Source organism: Oncorhynchus kisutch, linkage group LG12 (assembly GCF_002021735.2).
Source record: "Oncorhynchus kisutch isolate 150728-3 linkage group LG12, Okis_V2, whole genome shotgun sequence".
NCBI classification, from domain to species: Eukaryota; Metazoa; Chordata; class Actinopteri; order Salmoniformes; family Salmonidae; genus Oncorhynchus; species Oncorhynchus kisutch.
This window is the reverse complement of record NC_034185.2, coordinates 24,331,485-24,353,334: the sequence shown is the minus strand read 5'-3', so window position 1 is coordinate 24,353,334 and position 21,850 is coordinate 24,331,485. Positions and strand designations below refer to the sequence as shown.

General features: G+C 42.5%; 1 protein-coding gene across 1 annotated transcript in view; it reads right to left on the bottom strand.

The window, feature by feature from the left end:
- LOC109900746 (scavenger receptor class A member 5-like) overlaps nucleotides 1-21,850 on the bottom strand; it is a 66,018-nt gene that overhangs the window by 12,881 nt on the left and 31,287 nt on the right. The window contains exons 4-7 of the mRNA XM_020496534.2: nucleotides 14,887-15,561; nucleotides 13,000-13,080; nucleotides 12,220-12,327; nucleotides 7,657-7,722 (exon numbers count right to left, since the gene is read on the bottom strand). Of these exons, the coding sequence (XP_020352123.1) occupies nucleotides 7,657-7,722; nucleotides 12,220-12,327; nucleotides 13,000-13,080; nucleotides 14,887-15,561 (930 nt within the window). The remainder of the gene's footprint in view (nucleotides 1-7,656; nucleotides 7,723-12,219; nucleotides 12,328-12,999; nucleotides 13,081-14,886; nucleotides 15,562-21,850) is intronic.

Here is a 21,850-nt window from a genome sequence, read left to right as displayed (position 1 = left end):
TAGTATTAAAATGCTTGTAGGAAACAGGGCCCAGCATGGTTATTGTCTTTAATTAGTGAACACATGCTTTTTTTCAATAAGTTTGTTTGAAGCATTGTTTGTCATTTTCATGAAGACTAATAAATCCATCTGATATGGAGCAACAAGCCAAACATCTTTAACTTTGTCAATTTTGTTATTTTTCCATTACTGTGAAAATAAAACAAAACCTCACTTTTAACAAGATTGAAGTGAAATTTCCCTTGTGGTCTTGTCGGGGCAGGAGAAGGCGTTGAAAACGATTAGTACCTCTCATCGAAAAATGTACTCTGACTCAACTAGCCTTTATTTACCTTAATAAGAGATTAATAACGTCAGGCTCCAAATGGCTGAATATGAATCTGGAGGATAGACTCGAGAAGAACACAGGAACATCTCAATAATGTGTTGCAGATGTTGAGCCTGAGCTCTGCTCTACTCTTGGCCTGAGACACGCCGAGAATCTGGCAGATTGAAAACGTGTCTGCTACAGACATGTAGCCAGAACTTTCATTTTGCCATTAGGGATTACTCTGGTAACGGCTCAGGAAACTTCAATCTGTCTGGAGAAAAGCATATCCAAGTTATCTCTGATGGGGGTGTGATGAAGATAGGCCAGAGCCAGGGTCACATTGGCAGAGTAATTAACAGAGCAAAGCGGAAAATGGTCTGTCTACAGTAGGTAGCAGAACTAACAAGGAGAAATCCAAGCTCTTCTAAATGCCTAATCCAGCTCTATAGCCTACAAGGCCAAACCAGAGATACACATACCTTCTGTATTATCACAAAAATTAAACAGCCATACAGCTGTAGGTGTGTAACAGGGTTGTTATGTATTAAATGTTTATGTATTTTTATTGGTTGGTTCAAGTCAGATGTCAATAAGATGGTATGTCATTGGCTAAACTTGCAGATAGGAGGAGATTGCGAACATCAATTCTACCCAGTCTGAAATTGACATGCAAGAGGTAGGTCACTTTCTGAAATAGTGCATTCTATTTACGTATTAACAATGTGTACGAGTTCACTATGCACATTTCCTGAAATATATACAGTGCAGTCGGAAAGTATTCACACCCCTTGACTCTTTCCACTTTGTTACGTTACAGCCTTATTCTAAAATGGACAAAAATAAAAAATAAAATCTTCATCAATCTACACACGATACCCCATAATGACAAATGAAAACAGGTTTTTAGAAAACAGAAATATCTTATTTACATAAGTATTCAGACTCCTTGCTAAGAGACTTGAATTTGAGCTCAGGTGCATGATTGGAGTCCACCTATGGTAAATTCTATTTATTGGACATGATTTGGAAAGGCTCACACCTGTCTATATAAGGTCCCACAGTTGACAGTGCATGTCAGAGCAAAAACCAAGCCATACGGTCAAAGGAATTGTCCGTAGAGCTCCGAGACAGGATTGTGTCATGGCACAGATCTGGGGAAGGGTACATTACAGCAGCATTGAAGGTCCCCAAGAAAACAGTGGCCTCCATAATTCTTAAATGGAAGAAGTTTGGAACCACCAAGACTCTTCTCGGCCAAACTGAGAAATCGTTGGAGTAGGGCCTTGGTCAGGGAGGTGACCAAGAACCCGATGGTCACTCTGATAGAGCTTCAGAGTTCCCCTGTGGAGATGGGAGAACCTTCCAGAAGGACAACCATCTCTGCAGCACTCCACCAATCAGGCCTTTATGGTAGAGTGACCAGACGGAAGCCACTCCTCAGTAAAAGGCACATGACAGCCCACTTGGAGTTTGTCAAAAGGCACCTAAAGACCCTCAGACCATAAGAAAAAAGATTCTCTGGTCTGATGAAACCAAGATAGAAACTGAATTCCAAGCATCACGTCTGGAGGAAACCTGGCACCATCCCTACGGTGAAGCATGATGGTGGCAGCATCATGCTGTGGGGACGTTTTTCAGCGGCAGGGACTGGGAGACTTCTTGTCAGGATCAAGGGAAAGATGAACAGAGCAAAGTACAGAGAGATCCTTGATGCAAACCTGCTCAAGAGCGCTCAGGACCACAGACTGAGGCGAAGGTTCGCCTTCCAAAAGGACAACAACCTTAAGCACACAGCCAAAACAATGCAGGAGTGGCTTCGGGACAAACTCTGAATGTCCTTGAGTGGCCCAGTCAGAACCCGGACTTGAACCCGATCGAACATCTCTGGAGAGAACTGAAAATAGCTGTGCAGCGACACTACCCATCCAACCTGATAGAGAGGATGTGCAGAGAAGAATGGGATAAACTTCCCAAATACAGGTGAGCCAAGCTTGTAGCATCATACCCAAGAAGACTTGAGACTGTAATCGCAGCCAAAGGTGCTTCAACAAAGTACTGAGTGAAGTGTCTGAATGCTTATGGAAATGTCATATTTCAGTTTGTTAAAATGTACCGGCAGCTTCATTAAATAGTACCTGCAAAACACCAGTCTCAACGTCAACAGTGGACAGTGAAGAGGCGACTCCGGGATGCTGGCCTTCTAGGCAGAGTTGCAAAGAAAAAGCCATACCTCAGACTGGCCAATAAAATATTAAGATGGGGAAAAGAACAGAGGAACTCTGCCTAGAAGGCCAGCATCACAGAGTCGCCTCTTTACTGTTGACGTTGAGACCGGTGTTTTGCGGGTACTATTTAATGAAGCTGCCAGTTGAGGACTTGTGAGGCGTTTGTTTCTCAAACTATACACTATAATGTACTTGTCCTCTTGCTCAGTTGTGCCCCGGAGCCTCCCACTCCTCTTTCTATTCTGGAGAGAGACAGTTTGCGCTTTTCTGTTCTGTGAGTAGTACACAGCATTGTACCAGATCTTCAGTTACTTGGCAATTTCTTGGACGGAATAGCATTCATTTCTTAGAACAAGAATAGACTGATGAGTTTCAGAAGAAAGTTCTTAGTTTCTGGCCATTTTGAGCCTGTAATCGAACCCACAAATGCTGACGCTCCAGATACTCAACTAGTCTAAAGGACAATTTTATTGCTTCTTTAAATCAGGACAACAGTTTTCAGCTGTGCTAACAGAATTGCAAAAGAGCTTTCTAATGATCAATTAACCTTTTAAAATGTAAAACTTGGATTGGCTAACACAACGTGCCATTGGAACACAGGAGTGATGGTTGCTGATAATGGGCCTCTGTAGGCCTATGTAGATATTCCATAAAAAATATGCAGTTTCCAGCTACAATAGTCATTTACAACATTAACAATGTCTACACTGTATTTCTCATCAATTTGATGTTCTTTTAATGGACAAAACATTTGCTTTTCTTTCAAAAACAAGGACATTTCTAAGTGACCCCAAACCTTGGAACTGTAGTGTATATTTACAACAAAAAAACATATGTGGGGGATTGGAAATTATGTATTGATAGAAGATAAACTGTGCTGTAGCCTATTGCAGAATAAGGACAATTTAACAAACAATCTCCCATGTTGAGTTTGTCTACTTGGTCAAGCATTTACTCTATAAGTAATCTCTGATTGAGATCTGTATGTCTGAAAATAAAGACCTCAACATCTCTTGTTAAACCCTTCAGGCTTTCATTGAATACAGTTGAAGTCGGAAGTTTAGGTTGGAGTCATTAAAACTCGTTTTTCAACTACTCCACAAATTTCATGTTAACAAACTATAGTTTTGGCAAGTCGGTTAGGACATCTACTTCGCGCATGACACAAGTAATTTTTCCAACAATTGTTTACAGATAGATTATTTAACTTATAATTCACTGTATCACAATTCCAGTGGGTCAGAAGTTAACATACACTAAGTTGACTGTGCCTTTAAACAGCTTGGAAAATTCCAGAAAATGATGTCATGGATTTAGAAGCTTCTGATAGGCTAATTGACATAATTTTAGTCAATTGGAGGTGTACCTGTGGATGTATTTCAAGGCCTAGATTCAAACTCAGTGGCTCTTTGATTGACATCATGGGAAAATCAAAAGAAATCAGCCAAGACCTCAGAATCTTTTTTTAGACCTCCACAAGTCTGGTTCATCCTTGGGAGGAATTTCCAAATGGCTGAAGGTACCATGTTTGTCTGTACAAACAATAATACGCAAGTATAAACACCATGGGACCAAGCAGCCATCATACCGCTCAGGAAGGAGATGCGTTCTGTCTCCTAGAGATTTATGTACTTTGGTGCGAAAAGTGAAAATCCGTCCCAGAACAACAGCAAAGAACCTTGTGAAGATGCTGGAGGAAACAGGTACAAAAGTATCTATATCCACAGTAAAACGAGCCCTATATCGACATAACCTGAAAAGCCGCTCAGCAAGGAAGAAGCCACTGCTCCAAAACCTCCATAGAAAAGCCAGACTACGGTTTGCAACTGCACATGGGGACAACGATCTTACTTTCTGGAGAAATGTCCTCTGATCTGATGAAACAAAAATAGAACTGTTTGGCCATAATGACCATCATTATGTTTGGAGTAAAAAGAGGGAGGTTTGCAAGCCGAAGAACACTATCCCAACCGTGAAGCACGGGGGTAGCAGCATCATGTTGTGGGAGTGCTTTGTTGCAGGAGGGACTGGTGCACTTCACAAAATAGATGGCATCATGAGGGAGGAACATTTTAGGGATATATTGAAGCAACAACTCAAGGCATCAGTCAGGAAGTTAAAGCTTGATTGCAAATGGGTCATCCAAATGGACAATGACCCCAAGCACACTTCCAAAGTTGTGGCAAAATGGCTTAAGGACAACAAAGTCAACGTATTGGAGCGGCCATCACAAAGCCCTGAACTCAATCCTATAGAAAATGTGTGGGCAGAACTGAAAAAACGTGTGTGAGCAAGGAGGCCTACAAACCTGACTCAGTTACACCAGCTCTGCCAGGAGCTCTCAACCTATTGGGGGAAGCATGTAGAAGGCTACCTGAAACGTTTGACCCAAGTTAAACAATTTAAAGGCAATGCTACCAAATACTAATTGACTAAACTTCTGACCCACTGGGAATGTGATGAAAGGAATAAAAGCTGAAATAAATCATTATCTCTACTATTTTTCTGACATTTCACATTCTTAAAATAAAGTGGTGATCCTAACTGACCTAAGACAGGGAATGTTTACCAGGATTAAGTGTCAGGAATTGTGAAAAACTGAGTTTAAATGTATTTGGCTAAGGTGTATGTAAACTTCCGAATTCAACTGTAAAAGTGTTTATCAGTTTATTAGTTAGGCAAACACAATCTGTGTTCAACCCCTGGATGGGCCCCTGCCTGTAGTCCCTAAGGGAGTTGCATATGCAAGACCTCACCTCCTAGAGATGGCTATCACAGGGACCAGTCTATGAGCTATCGTAACTGCTCTGACGTTATCTCCTCTCAGGTCACCTCCGCTGTATGTGTTTGTGCTGGACTGTTTTCTGCCTTGTACAAAGAGGGTTATGTGTGGGCAATGTCGTCATCCTCTTGTGTGTGTGCGCACGCCCCTGAGACAGCAGGAGTCCCTTTCCCTCAGCACACACACAGTGGGAGGCTGATCTGAAGGGCCTCCTGTCCCCCATAATGTGAGAGGAGAACAGATTTAGGAAGAATAGGAAGGAGAGGAAATGCTAGATCTAGCCATGATGTCATATTACAGGTCCCCTGCACATAAAGCCCAATATTGGAGACCTGGAACCAAATAACTAATGAAAAACACATCTCAGCCAGGTACCGACCTACCTACCATGAGGACAGCATGAGGTTGTGAGGCCTCATGAGGCTGTCATTAGAAATTCAGACAGAAATTTGTTAAGACTTTACTCGAGACATAATCATACATCCAACAGAAAACCTCTTAGCAGAGCCTGTTAAAGTCCAGCTAATTGATCAGACGACCGCATAATGATAGCCAGTACTTCCCCTTTTCTAGCACCATGCTGCTGACATCTCTCTACAGTTTCACAACAAAACTATTTGTTCTAGAAAAAGAGCCAATTGGTTAAGTCCTAAGGGAAAGAGCACTAAAAACCATGCTGTCAATACCTTATAAAAACAGGCACATTGTCAAAAGTGCATTTGGCAGAATGGAAAACTGGCCCACTTTGAAATGCTGTATGTCATCAAAACTGCAATTTTAACTGGGTATTTTCATCATTAAAATATACTCTGGGAAAAAAATATATCTAACTTGGTTTTGGCATGAAATGCATATAATCAGGGCATAAACAATAACAGAAGAAAAAGGACGTACAAAACTTCCACCAAATGCTCTACACCTTCCTCTTTCCTCTTAGAGGAGAGGAAGGGAACCTTGATCTTAGAGCAACAGTTTACAACATCAGGCAGGGAACCGATGTTTGGCCCTTTGCAACAACATTTCTGGACTAATGAACTAAGACCATGCTGTGCATTTGTGTGTGTGTGTGTGTGTGTGTGTGCGTGTGTGTGTATAGGCAGACACTTCAAATGTGGAGACTGAAGCTTGTGGCTGTCCTGCAAAAATGATCTGTCAAAGCCAAGCTTACTCCAGTTTCTTGGGACTCTTGGGATATCATATCAAAGTTTGGTACCCCCATTCTGAGAGGTGTGAAGGTGAAAGGCAATGCTATGGCAACAATTACCAAGCAAGCATTAAAGTACCTGACATTTTATAGCTTGTCAAGCTAGGGGCTTTAGGTCCAATTGCACCCCCAACACTCAGTCCCAGCTCTCAGCACCACCCTCAGTCCCAGCTCTCAGCCCCAACCCTCAGCCCCAACCCTCACCCCCAACTTTCAGCCACAACCCTCATACTTCTAGGATAATTTGTATTTATTTTTTATTTTACCTTTACTTAACTAGGCAAGTCAGTTAAGAACAAATTCTTATTTACAATGACGGCCTACCGGGGAACAGTTGGTTAACTGCCTTGTTCAGGGGCAGAACGACAGATTTTTACCTTGTCAGCTCGGGGATTCAATCCAGCAACCGTTCAGTTACTGGCCCAATGCTCTAACCCCTAGGCTACCTGCCACCCCAAAAAAAACATGGTTGTCAGTTGTGACATTGTAAACATCAAGCGAGATAGAGGATTAATGACCCAGGGGACTGAGGAGCGCGATCCCCAACTCAAAGAGCCCCACGGGTTCTGAGCTGTGACACACCTTCGTCTCACTACGGGAACCTACACATTGTGACTCCACTGCTTCCCACCAACCACCAGCATTCCATGTACAAGTAGAGCAGAGATGTATGCCTGTTGTGATTCGGTCCATAAAATGGTCTATTTTTCTATTTGATCCTTTGGCGTCCTTGTTTACAAGTGATGCGTGTGTGCCAGGTGAGAACCTCCACCTACTCATGTAAATGAGTGATGAACCCACTAGACTGACACCAGCATGTGACGTCAGCTCTGGTGCTGAGTTTTGAAATGTTTTTTGATGGTACAAACTGCATTCTAAAGCCAAACAGAAAGATAGCAGGCCTCAAAAGACACTTTGCACTCCTTCACCACCTGAACAGCAGTAAACAATAATTGGTAGGTCAGTTAGGGTTCAATTCTGTAACCTACCTGTGTTTTACTACAACCTATTACAATAACCAATTTTACGATGCAGCAGTGTTACAGATATGTATGCAGATAACAATGTACCAACATCATTGAGAGGATGATGAGCATCAGCAATCCCATAACTCTTCACTATTCACTGGTCTCACCTGTTTTTTCACCACGGTCACCTCGGTCTCCCTTCTCGCCTTTCAGTCCTCTGTCTCCTCTGTCACCTTGGAAAGAACAGACAGACAACAAAACAGTGGAAACTTTAGGAGACGCACAGATGAATATTTCACTTCCTGTAACTACAAATTCAAACTGGAAATAAGTAAAACGGATGATCCTGTTGAACAAGATCAGTATTATGTTCCTAGAGATCCTTCCCACATGCTATTTCTCTTCTACATATTGCCCTCTCACTCTGTCATGGTTGACTTTGTGTAGGTGGGCCTGGATTAGTTCTAAAGCTAGGCTATGCTTTGAGGTTTCCATATTGCCTTCCTGGAATACTTCTTAGCAGGGCCGCTGAAAAAAGTGTGGCAAGGTGGCATTTGCCATAGCTCTATTAGATCAGGTGTGGTAGTGCCACACCACTTTTGATTTAGTTGAATAAAATATATTGATGCAAAGTTAAAACAATTTGCCTCATGATTTGTTGACTTGTGCACAATTACTCTGTCCTTCACATCAGAGTGTTGCTGCAGGCTCTTTGTGTGTCTTGACCAATCAGATTCACGGAAATTGGAGGTCGGGCGGGCCGGGCACAATGCACAAAACTCAAGGTGCGCTCTCCACTTTCCTGCGCTTTCTCTGTGTCTCTGTATAGGAAACCCCCTTCTTTAAAATATAATTCATATGAACAAGTACAAGGTTGCTGAAGTTTGACAGGGTTTTCATCACCCCCAAGGCCAGTAGTTTTTCCAGGAGTTTTTTAAAACCTTGTGACCTGATCAGAAAAACTCTGGTCCCATCATAGCCCATATTAAACCTTTTTACAACTGATTAATCACGTCATACCATATAAGGTCAGAGTTTTAACTGGTTAGGTTACTAGATCAGGAAAAACTACGGACCCAGATTTTTTTTCACACCACACCACTCTAGGACCTGTGGTGCCACCTCTACTTGTGAGACAAGAATGCTTGTGAGATTCTTTTTTCCCATGTTTCGGGGAACAAAGTAACTCTAAAATAGTCCACTTCACACCGAGAAGAAAGACAGCTGAACCAACCTCAGGTCTGATTTTAGACATCCCTCAACTCAATTTCCCTTTGGATACCTTATAATCTTGTAACGTAAACTGAAGACCCACAAACTAAATGTAAGCACCTTGTCATTAGACAATTATAGGACAACCTCCTTGTGAACTACAGTATCTTGAGCTTTTGCTGAAGTGGACAAGAAAAACAGCACAAAGAAAAGACAGTATAGACAGCAAATACAGTATAGTGAGGTGTATGTTTCCCCAAAAGTGAACATGAACACATATGTCCTTGATTCTCTGTGATCCGACATCCATGGTTGTGGACTATTGTTTTGTTTGTTGCTCTGCGCTCGTCGTCTGAGGCAACTCATCTGTCTGTCTGTGGGTTGTATGCCATATTATGAAAGACAAAAAGGAGTCAGAGCAAAAGACAAAAATTGCTGGGGTTGAGAGGCGGAAAGCACAGTCGTCCTGCAGCTCCTCTTTCAGAGTGAGCAGAGAGACCTTTTATGGCGTCTTTCTGGCTTCACTACTTGAAGCCAGTTAACAGTCTTAGAAATGTTTTTAAAAGAAGATCCTCCTTGGATACATTTGTGTCCTGAAGAGGGCATCTGATGAGGATCTGAGTGTAGGTGCAGGGACATTCTGGAGCCTGGCAGTTTCATCTGAAAGTCTTGATTTTTACAAGTGTGCCAGCACCATACATTTAATTTACTGTCTGGACTTGAGAGAGGCTGTGGAAAATGAAGTAATCAGTCAACTTCAATCTTTAATTCCACTAAATTAAGATTTGTTGTATTTTGATATGTACCAGAAGTTTATGTCCGTGATTATAGAGGACACCACACAATAAGGCAAAAATGACCATTATGGTACTGTCAACTTTTTTTTGTAGAATATTCATAAAAATAACAAACTCTGGATATGCCTTTGATGGAATATTAAAATTCCTACCACTCAGTTCTGTGGGAACATCTCTCCGTAACTACAAGTTTTAAACCACAAGGTGTGGTTATGAGCTGTTACTGTAATAAAGTGACTATTATCCCACGTTTAATTCCTGTATTTTCAGATCCAAAATCACAGGAAAGTGTCCAATGGCAGTGGCACCCAAACAGAACCACCAATTGTCGGGTATTGCTCTGAGCTGACCACATCCTCATAGTAATGTGTGCGGTGGTCAGGAAATGTTAGACACTTACTCTGGTTCAAACACCCAATGCCAAACTCAGCTCTAACTCACAGAAAAACATGCATAAAGAAAGGCCTACTTTAACAGGCCACACAACATCTCTCCCTTTTCCACAAGGGTGCTTTTATAAGCTTTACTAAAAGGCTAAGTGCCTTTGTTATTTTATTTCGTATTTATCTAACCCCGTGTTATGTGTGTTGTAATCACAGTGAGTCAGTCTAACAGGGCTGGGAGGACAGGGCAGATAGAGAGTGCAGAGCACCCACATCCAAATCGTAATGTTATTGGATCGCAGGGGTTTGAGCCTCCAGCACCGGACAGTTCAGCCAAACTAAACTGATCCAGCTGTTTGGTTTGCATAGAGAAATAAAACAAGTCCATTGTGGATAGTCAAATCCATGACCAATACAATAAGGCACTGTGTCTCAAATCATATGTGTGAGAGGAGTATCTGATTACAAAACAAGTTCTGATTCCCAACCCACAAGGTGACGAAGGATGAAAAAGCTTCCTAGAAGCAAGGTTGGACTAGCCATGGCTGTAGGCACCATCAGTGTCTACAGCCAGGTCTCAGGGCTAAGGTTGGACCAACTAAAAACCGGACATGGTTTCCTCCATTATTATGGTGTAGGGAGACATTTCTGTCTGCAAGGTTTTAGGTTGGCGGTTCAGCTGATAAGGAAGGTCTGCTTTGGGTTAGGATGGGGAGGCTGAGGGCATGAAGATATACAGTACCAGTCAAAAGTTTGGACACACCTACTCATTCTTTATTTTTACCACGTATTCTTTACTATTACTCTACATTGTAGAGTGAATACATCCTAACTATGAAATAACACATTTGGAATCATGTCGTAACCAAAAAAAAGTGTTAAGCAAATCAAAATATATTTTATATTTGAGATTCTTCTAAGTAGCCACCCTTTGTAGTCACCTGGAATGCATTTCAATTAACAGGTGTGCCTTGCTAAAAGTACATTTGTAGAATTTATTTCCTTCTTAATGCGTTTGAGCCAATCAATTGTGTTGTAACAAGGTAGGGTTGGTATACAGAAGAAAGACCTATTTGGTAAAAAAACAAGTCCATATTATGGCAAGAACATCTCAAATAAGCAAATAGAAATGACAGTCAATGTGGAAAATGTCAAGAACTTTGAAAGTTTCTTTAAGTGTAGTTGCAAAAACCATCAAACGCTGTGATGAAACTGGCTCTCATGAGGACCGTAACGGGAAAGGAAGACCCAGATCTGCTGCAGAGGATACGTTCATTACAGTTACCAGCCTCAACTGCACCTCAGATTGCAGCCCAAATAAGTAACAGACACATCTCAACATCAACTGTTCAGAGGAGACTGTGTAAATCAGGCCTTCATGGTCGAATTGCTGCAAAGAAACCACTACTGAAGGACACCAACTAGAAGAAGAAACTTTCCTGGTCCAAGAAACACGAGCACGAAATCTGTCCTTTGCTCTCATGAGTCCAAATTTGAGATTTTTGGTTCCAACTGCCGTGTCTTTGTGAGATGCCCAGTAGGTGAACGGATGATCTCCGCATGTGTGGATCCCACCATGAAGCATGTAGGAGAAGGTGTGATGGTGTGGGGGTGCTTTGCTGGTGACAATTGTCTGATTTATTTCGAATTCAAGGCACACTTAACCAGCATGGCTACTCAAAACACAACTCCAGGCTGTGTAAGGGCTATTTAACCAAGAAGGAGAGTGATGGAATGCTGCATCGGATGACCTGACCTCCACAATCACCCGACCTCAAACCAATTGAGATGGTTTGGGATGAGTTGGACCGCAGAGTGAAGGAAAAGCAGCCAACAAGTACTCAGCATTTGTGGGAACTCCTTCAAGACTGTTGGAAAAGCATTCCAGGTTACTACCTCATGAAGCTGGTTGAGAGAATGCCAAGAGAGTGCAAAGCTGTCATCAAGGCAAAGGGTGGCTACTTTGAAGAATATCAAATATAAAATATATTTGAATTTGTTTAACACTTTTTTGGTTTCTACATGATTCCATGTGTTATTTCATAGTTTTGAGGTTTTCACTATTATTCTACAATGTAGAAAATAGTAAAAATAAAGAAAAACCCTTGAATGAGTAGGTGTCCAAACTTTTGACTGTTACTGTAGTAAATCAGATGGAATAGACCCTGAGCATCCATTGCCCTCTCTGAAGCCTGAGCTTAAGAGAGAGCATGCCATCACAGAAGGATAAGGGAGATAGATGTAACCATTGACAGCAGGTTCAAAGAGGCAGCGAGGAACAGATGTTAGTTTAACTAATGGCTCTACAGCTGTCAGACAGTACTAATATCAGACATACCTTTGGGCCCTTCGGGTCCCATATCCCCTTTCTCCCCCTGTAGGCCGTCAGGGCCGCTCGGGCCCTTTAGTCCCCTTGGACCCTGGAATCCCTTTTCTCCTGTAAAACCTGCCGGGAGTACATAAACAAAGCATTGGATTTATTTTCCCAATTCTTTTCAAACAGGATATCTGAAATGCGTTTCAAAGAATGCAAACAGCCTATCTTATACGAATCTTTGAGTAAGATGGTCCGCTCGCATGCCATAATAACATTTTCCAATGTTCTCTTTCTTTATTCACCATTTAATTATGTAATGAAAGACTATCTCAAAGAATGCCCCTGCTACATTTCACAGGATGCTTTGAGCCCAGTTGGAGGGCTGTTATTAGGTTGCTAGTAGACAGAGTGGACTTATGGATTTGGAACCATAGAGGGTCGTGTTCACTAGGTAACCCCTGGTGAATCAATAATTGAAGATATAGTCGCTGCATTACTAACAAGGTATACTGTAGTAACCAACTCTTTCATAAGTAGGATAGTGGACTGACTGATAGTTTGAATGTGGTAGGAGGAGTGTTCTGGGTGTAACAAATTAACATGTTCCATGCTCCTAAAGGGAGGATTGCTTTCAGCATTCTTCTTGGAAATATGTCTATGAGGGTTTAGGATACATAATCCGTGACCCGGGCCAATTACAGTAAGATACGTTTCGAGGACATGGTTGAAAAATGGTTGAAGAATGTCATGTATGTTGAAAGCTAGAATAGGACAAATGACAGTACTGTACAGTGTACGGACCTCTCATCCCTATGAGGCCTGCCACACCAGAGGCCCCAAGTGGCCCAACATCGCCCTTCTCACCTTTTGGTCCTGGAGGCCCTGTGGAAAACAACCTCATTAAAGCATTGAGTTGATCCCGACATAACAAACTGATGAATATACTGTAATATGAAGACAATATGATTACTGAAGTTGTGTAATCCCATAAATTGCCAGTTTCCTCTTGGTATGTCATTCATGTTTCACCACACCCTCAGACTAAAGCAGAGGAGCTCAAGGCAGAATCTGAGTCTGAAACATGGTTAACGGACATCATCCAACAATTGTTTTTATTTGGATCCAGTTAACTGACATCAGATTTGTTTGTAGAATCAGCTTGGCCACAACGGAAACCACGTTTCCCAAGGTACACCACAATGGAACCCCAATTGAAAAGTTAGACATTAGTCTTGTTTTGTCCGACTGACATTTTCAAAGTAGCCTTTCAAATCATAATGTGAGCTGCTCCTTAGATCCTAAGATACTGTCCTGGCATAAAGTCGTGGCTAATGCCAAGTCAGGGTTGAAAGTTCACTTGGAAGTCTTATCACACTGGAGGGTCTAAAGGGAAAATCACTCCACTTAATTGGTGTTGACTGGCTTGTTTTAGTAGTAGGACCAATGATATCACTCATGACTTCTTAACAGTCTTCTATTAATTCAATTAAGAATGCTCAAGACAAACAAACATACTCCATGAGGGTCAACCAGCGAACCACTTTCACATAAAGAGCTGTCCGTTAACAATATGTGGTGCTGTGTCATGGATCAGCAATTCTGAATCGGAGTAGGTTGGACAGAAAGCACACGTTGGTAAGGCCCTATTTGCATGTCAAGGAAAAACACCTGCAATGCAATCAGTTTTGAGACATTTGGTATCAACTTGTTAGATAGATTATTTAAACCATTGGCTTTCTGATGAAGCTGTGATGCTTTAAAAAAGCAAACATGTTTAGGCTATTTAAGGTGGCTGATATTGTTTTTACACTAAGGATAACCATTTATATAATGATCCATTAAAATAACATTCAAGTTTCCTTATTTTGTTTCACCACTGGTGAATAATGAAATTAGCGCGAGATCAATGTTTAAATTATGACAATTACATTTCCATGAGAATGAAGGCAATGGACACAGTGATCCTCCCAGCCAGAAGACACTTCACTAAAACAGCAGACATGTCACTCCTGAGGTCATTCCTGTTAATCAAGTGGCTCTGTGATGATTATAAATGTTTCCATGCTCACACTCTCCTCAGACCAACACATCACAGTTTCTTGATCCACCTCTCAACTTTGCTTAAATTTGTGTTTTCTTCCCCTTCTCATTTGTTCACCACTGCCAAATTGGAAGGTATGCATGAAACATAAGCTAAAGGCATTGGGATGGAGGGATGGAGTGATGAAGGGAGGGAGAGGAGGCAGTCAATTACCACGACAAGGTGTGGAGCTTTCCTGGCTAAACCAATGCTTAATGACAAGCAAATGGGATGTGCAGTGGAACAAATGACAGGGCTGATTTCCTTGGTTTTGGAGGCTTCTAAATGTAACCCACAATTGTTTCCAGCCTAAATAAAACACTGTCCCATTCACATACAATATCAATCAGATTCTGATTCAACGTCTTATTTGGCATGGATTCACATCACTGAATTCTGTCTAATTCCTGCTAACATTACATCATGACATACTTATTTGACATTTATTTAACCAGGAAAGTCATTGAGTATGATAGCAAGTCTCAATACAACATAAACATCTACATCTCACATATTCCTTAACCATCGTGTAAGGAGCTCAGGAATCATAGGGAGATTAATCATGATATAAACTTCATTCTAGCCAGTGATCAGTGATGGGCCGTTACCTTCTAGGGAGGTGATGTTCTTGAGGATATTGGAGTGCTCCCAGTCCTTGAGCCTCAGGTCCTCTGTGATGGTGCTGAGGATCTCTACCTCGTTCTTCAGTGTCTCTTCCATGTGCACTTGTGTCTCCCTCATGTACCGTGCATCCTGGCTTGCATTGCTGATCTGCACCTGCAGGTCCTGGATCTTTAGGTGATGGACGCTGATGTCGCTGGTGAACGTGTGGTTGACTGAGCCGACTGTCCAGCCAACCTCTTCCAGCCTATCCTTGAGTTGGTTCACCTGGTCTGCTGTGCTCCTCAGCAGGAGGTCGTGGTTGTGCAGCGTGACCGAGGCATGGGCCAGCTGGTTGCTGAGCCCACTCACGTTCCTCTGGGTGGAGCGGTTCAGGACGGATACACGGTCCCCCAGCTGCTCCACGGTGCTGTCTGTCAACTGGCAGTGGCCTTGCAGATCCCTGATATCCCTCTCCAGGCCGCTCACTGCCCGGCCCAGCTGCTTTAAGGACTCACTGTGGTTCTGGAACAGGCTCTCCAGCTTCCAGATGTTCTCCAGTAGGTCTGCCTGAGAGGACATGTCACCCAGGGACTGCTGGAGCTCCCGGGAGCGGTCCTCCATACGGGTCATGTTCTCCATCAGTGCCTCCTGCTTCTCTGAGGACATCTGGGACCTGGACACTGAGGAGGACACATGGAAGAGAGGAGAAAGACGAGAGGCTCAATTATACATCTCCTACATCTCCATAGCAGATAGAATATGCTACAGATCAACAACACTTACTACAGAAAATGGCTCCTGAACATTTATCAATGCAATCCACCGCATTGGATCACTTAATTGTCACTGGGATGATGATTAATAACACTAGAGTTGTATACTACAGTATTACTATTAAAACAGCAAGATAGTGTCGTGATCTCTTTTATACCATTGGCAATGACTGTTTGTTGTTAATGTCTTTGGAAAGGAAAGAGAAGTGATCTATTTTAAACAACCTCTATAACAAGGCTTTTAAGGTTTATGTTCTGTTGGAGTGAAGTTCCTTGGTAACAGTGCAGTCAGCCAGAGAGATATTTTGAAACTAAATCCTCTCAGCTCTGCAATGACGACATCCTCTCTTATACGTTCGAGACCTTTATGTAAAAAAAAGTGATGTTGCTCAATCTGAGAAAAAGAGAATGTTGGGGAAATGGAAGGAAATGGCCAATTCCCAGCGCACATGTTCAAAATCCCTCTCATCCCTCTCCATGGCTATTAAACAATTGTTGCCTATGTGTGTGTTGTGGACCAGAACTAATTTAATTATTTCAATATGAGGGAAATGTTTCCTACATGGTTGCACAAAGAGACTTTACATTACTTCTCATTTTACATTGTTCAGAAAGTTAATGAGCTGAAAACCAAAATAAGCTGGCACTCAACTACAGAGACTTTCTCATTCCAAAATGATAGTCTATCTTACAGTATGATATTTCCACACATAGATAAGCCTAATTGTTATTAATCAGGAATTCACGGACGGCAACTTCGGCTCTAATGTGGGTTGAAGAGTAACGTGGCAACGTGCCAAAAAGCACAAAACCAAAACAGATGGATTTGTTTCCCAGACGGATAAATTAAGAAGAGATGTGGGATCCTGGACTGGGGTGAATATAGAGTAGGTGAAGGTCTGTCCTCCTTTAGCATTCAATCCCTCATTCTTGGAGGAACCGAACTCACTGTGGCTCTTCACATGACCTTGACACATGACCACATGACCTCCCTGCTCTACCAGGACAGTAACAAGAACTCACACAAGATAACACAGAGGACTCGGGACTTCACACAAGATAACAGAGGACTCGGGACCTCACACAAGATTACAGAGGACTCGGGACCTCACACAAGATAACACAGAGGACTCAGGACCTCACACAAGATAACACAGAGGACTCAGGAACCCACACAAGATAACACAGCAATTCCCCGAAGGATATCTAATGTATGAATTTCAAAATCGCCCATGCAACATTTACCCTTGCACTAGAGCCAAACAAAATTGCAAACGGGTGTGGTGACCAGTAAACTGGACTGCTCATCGACACAGCCAGCAGGCGATGTCAACAACCCCATTCCTCCACTGGACTACCTACCATGAAGACGGGAGAGTCTGTAAAATATATGGAGAGTCAATGTGTAAAACATCCCTGTGAGGGTGTGGTGGCGGACCTGTTATTCCCAGAGGCCTCACTGTCCGGGTGCATCATGTGGTTTTACAGGATGTTACTGTGCAAGACCCTCTCTAGAACCAGGTGGTCGTCAGCTGTTTGCTCTCAAACTAGTTAGAGGAGGCTGAAAAATACAGGCCACGCTCCTCTCCTTTTCCTGTTATTGGATTTCACATCCCCACACCCAATGCATGTTCCTGATTACCAACCGTAGCTTTTGATTCTTAAACAAGCCTTTTCATAAAATAGTTAATGTTCTGTGTCTGTCCTAGGAGTTCAGAATGCAGGGACTTTTCACCTAGTGGAAGTGTGTTATTGTCAATAAGAACTGATGTCCTCTCCCACAAAAAAATACTACACTGTACTATAGTACTTACTGAATGTGGGTAGTAAACTGCAGTATACTGTAGAATCCTATACTCCTCACTGTAGTGTCCCTAGATCATGTAGCACTTACTTTAGAATTTAGATTTTGTAGTTTACTGTGGAATCCTATACCCCACACTGTAGTATCCCTCAATCATGTAGTGCTTACTTTATCATTTTCATTTTGTAGTGTACTGGAGAATACTATACTACACTCTAGTGTTGTCACGATACCAGAATTTTGACTTCGATATGATACCAGGTTTAGTATCACGATACTCGATACCATCACTATACTCAATACCAAAACGATACCATCACTATAGTCAATACCAAAACGATACCATCACTATACTCAATACCAAAACGATACCATCACTATACTCAATACCAAAACGATACCATCACTATACTCAATACCAAAACGATACCATCACTATACTCAATACCAAAACGATACCATCACTAATACTCAATACCAAAACGATACCATCACTAATAGTCAATACCAAAACGATACCACAACAACAACAAAAACATGGCATATTAACCAAAGTCACAGAATGGCACTTGATCCAGACAAATAAACTCAGCAACTGCTCTGTTCAATTTTTGGGTGTCTTTTGAGTTTAATATCCTTACGTTTGAAAATGTATGTCAATTTATTTGACACAAACATGTATTAAATTGTACAATCATACAATCAATTTGACTTTGTTTCTATTCCTCTAACTACAAAACAAAATAATGAACTTGGTCAAATCAAAATGTATTTGTTGCATGCTTCGTAAACAACTGGTGCAGACTAACAGTGAAATGCTTATTTACTTATGGTCAGCTGAGTCTCTGTGGAAGCACAGTTGCATTTCAGAGGAAGCAACAGATCTATGAAGTCCTTTTGGTGTACTCTTGTTAAATGGTTATTTATCTGTCAGACAAACAAACCTAATCGTCTAAGCGTTAATAAACTTTGCTTGTTCTTTATATATGCCTCTGTGCTGTTTCCTTTTAATAGGCCTAGAACCTGCCTAACGTTTAGATGTTACAATTGTTGTCCGGTCCATTGCATTGCTCAGAACTATTGAACCAACTCAATAGGTGGCTTTTCACGAACCTGCGAGTCTTATGTTCTGGTTGTGGTTTTCCCCTCATTAAACAGTAAGTGGTGTAGTCTGGTAGTTGTGCCATTTAGCCAACCTTAGACTGCAGGTTACTACAGCATACTACAGTCATGTCCACAAAAATACTACAGTATACTACATTTATGCCTGTAATAACTTTAGTGTGAATACTATAGTATACTAGTCATGTCTGCAAAAACACTACAGTGAATACTGTAATATACTAGTCACGTCCGCAAATACACTACAGTGAATACTACAGTAAAGTCCAAAATATTACAGTGAATACTATGGCATACTAAAGTCATGTCCACAGAGACGTTACAGTGAATACTACATTCATGTCCACAAAAACACTACTGAATACTACAGTATGTAAATATAATAATATTACAATATTTAGACCATAGTATACTATAGTACTTTTTCATTATGTCTTGTACAAGAATAATATCAATACCTCAATAAAGAACCATACCTATTTCAGCTACATACCTACTCTGCCAGTAGATATACTATAAATCTAAAACCAAAACATACCCACCATAGCTCGTTAGGGCCCTATGACCAAATGACCTGGAACTAACAATAATATAAACACAATGATTGGCTTGATAAAGTTAACTAGTCCCTGGAGAACCATGAGTCTGGGACAACTAGAGCTGTAGGGGGAGGGGAGAGGGTGGGGGGTGTGCATAGCTAATTATCCATGACCGTCCTGTTTTAAGCATGGTCCTCATCAGGGTTGTCATGCAGCCCAAAAAACTGAGGCGGCACAAAGTACATTAGGATGGCTGGCGGTGGTCCGGAGGGGTGCTAGGAAGTTGGAGAATTCTGCATTTTTCACACCTGAAATCTACCCATAATCACAATGTAAAATGTCTGGGCATTATCTAAGCATACCTCTTGAGCTGTCTATATCCTCCTGACTGGAGATTATTTTTGTAAAGAAACAATATATGCTTCTCTGTATCTCTGCTAAAATCTCAGTAAAAGATTGAAAGGAATGTCTTATTCAGGAGAAAGGAGTCTTATTCAGTAAATTATTGCTTGCTTTTCTAAAATCTACCAAACTTGGCAGTAGGCATGCCAGCTAAGCTAGATAGACAAGCTAGCTACTCTAACTTGATTGATAACCTGAAATGACTTCTTGGTAGCTAGTAATGAGGTTGGGAGATTTTAACTTATCTAGCTAAAGTCAACTTAAAAAAATTGATAGATGGGTAGCAGTATTACAGAGCAACAACAAAATGGTATTCATATATACATTGTGGCAAAGGGGGTCGAGTGATACATGGCAGATATGTGAGAGCAGAACTAATAAACGGGCTCTGCCCGATCACTAAAATGGCCACCCCGATCAGAACTACAGATCACAAAATGGCCGACCGCCAAAACTACAAGTCCCAGAAGCAAGGGGAACCCTCAGAAGGTGGAGCCGACCCACAGATAAAGGGTCAAGAAAAACCAGGAAGGGAGAGAGAGAGGGCTGGAAGGATCTATGAACCGTAGAGAAAGAGACAATAGATATTGGGATGGATTTACCGTGTATGAGCTGGACTGTTTTGGACTTACCTGTTGGCGTTTGGACCTGGACCTACCGAGAACCCGATTTGTGTACCAAACCCTGCTATCCTTGACCTTGCCTACGGCCTAGGTGGACCAGGATGGAGAAACAAACACACAGGTACTGTCCCCAGAACTCTCATTCTGGGGTGATTTGGTGACAGTTTCACACTTAATTTGTGACAAACGCTCATAACCTTGAAAAGGTTTGCCACAACATGTATATATACTGCATATATAGTATATACACTGAACAAAAATATAAACGCAATATGCAACAATTTCCGAGATTTTACTGAGTTACAGTTCATATAAGGAAATAAAGAACTGGAACACGCCGTTATACACGTCCAGTGCATCCCAAACATGCTCAAATCGGTGACATGTCTGGTGAGTATCCAGGCGATGGAAGAACTGGGACATTTTCAGCTTCCAGGAATTGTGTACAGATCCTTGCGACATGGGGCTGTGCATTATCGTGCCATAAACACTGTCTGCCATCTACCCGTTACAGTTGAAACTGGGATTCATCCGTGAATAACACACTTCACCAGCATACCATTGGACATCGAAGGTGAGCATATGCCCACTGAAGTAGGTTACGACACTGAACTGCAGTCAGGTCAAAGACCCTGGTGAGGACGATGACCATGCAGAAGAGCTTCCCTGAGATGGTTTCTGACAGTTTGTGCAGAAATTCTTCAGTTGTGCAAATCCACAGTTTCTTCAGCTGTCCGGGTGACTGGTCTCAGACAATCCTGCAGGTGAAGAAGCTGGATTTGGAGGTCCTGGGCTGGCATGGTTACACGTGGTCTGACACCGAGCAAGAGGAAACATAAACCCTCACGTCCTTAGCCAAAGTAGGCCACCAGTACCTCCCGCTCAAACAGCGCACTGTCCGACCGATCCATGGATGACCAGAGGAGGGTGACGTTTTTGGCCCGATCAACCGGTCACGAACAGCAGGTGGGACGTACAGGTGCCCAGTGGGACATTGGATGGGAGCGGGCTCAATGTCCGTGTCCAGCTCCCACACTACCGGCGCCACCAGGCAGGAGGCGGGGAGTATGGGAGTGGGATCCATGGGCCGCTCCTCTGTGTCATACAGCCGGGACAATGAGTCTGCCTTAATGTTCTGGGAGCCTGGTCTGTAGGAAATAGTCAACACAAAACTGGTGAAAAACATGGCCCACCTTGCCTGGCGAGGGTTCAGTCTTCTCACTGCCCGGATGTACTCTAGATTGCGGTGGTCAGTACAGATGAGAAAAGGGTGTCTAGCCCCCTCAAGCCAATGTCTCCACGCCTTCAAGGCCTTGACGACAGCCAACAGCTCCCGGTCCCCCACAACATAATTTCGCTCTGCTGGGTTGAACTTCTTCGAGAAGAAGGCACAGGGGCAGAGCTTCGGTGGCGTACCTGAGCGCTGAGAGAGCACAGCTCCTATCCCAGCCTCAGACGCGTCCACCTCCACTATGAACGCCAAAGAGGGAGCCGGATGGGCCAGCACAGATGAGCCAAGGTAAACAGAGCCCTCAGGTGACTAAAGGCCCTGTCCGCCTCAGCTGACCACTACAAGCGTACCGGGCCCCCCTTCAGCATTGAGGTAATGGGAGCCGCTACCTGAACCCGGATAAACCTCCGGAAGTAGTTGGCAAACCCTAAGAACCGCTGCACCTCCTTTAACGTGGTGGGAGTCGGCCAATTAC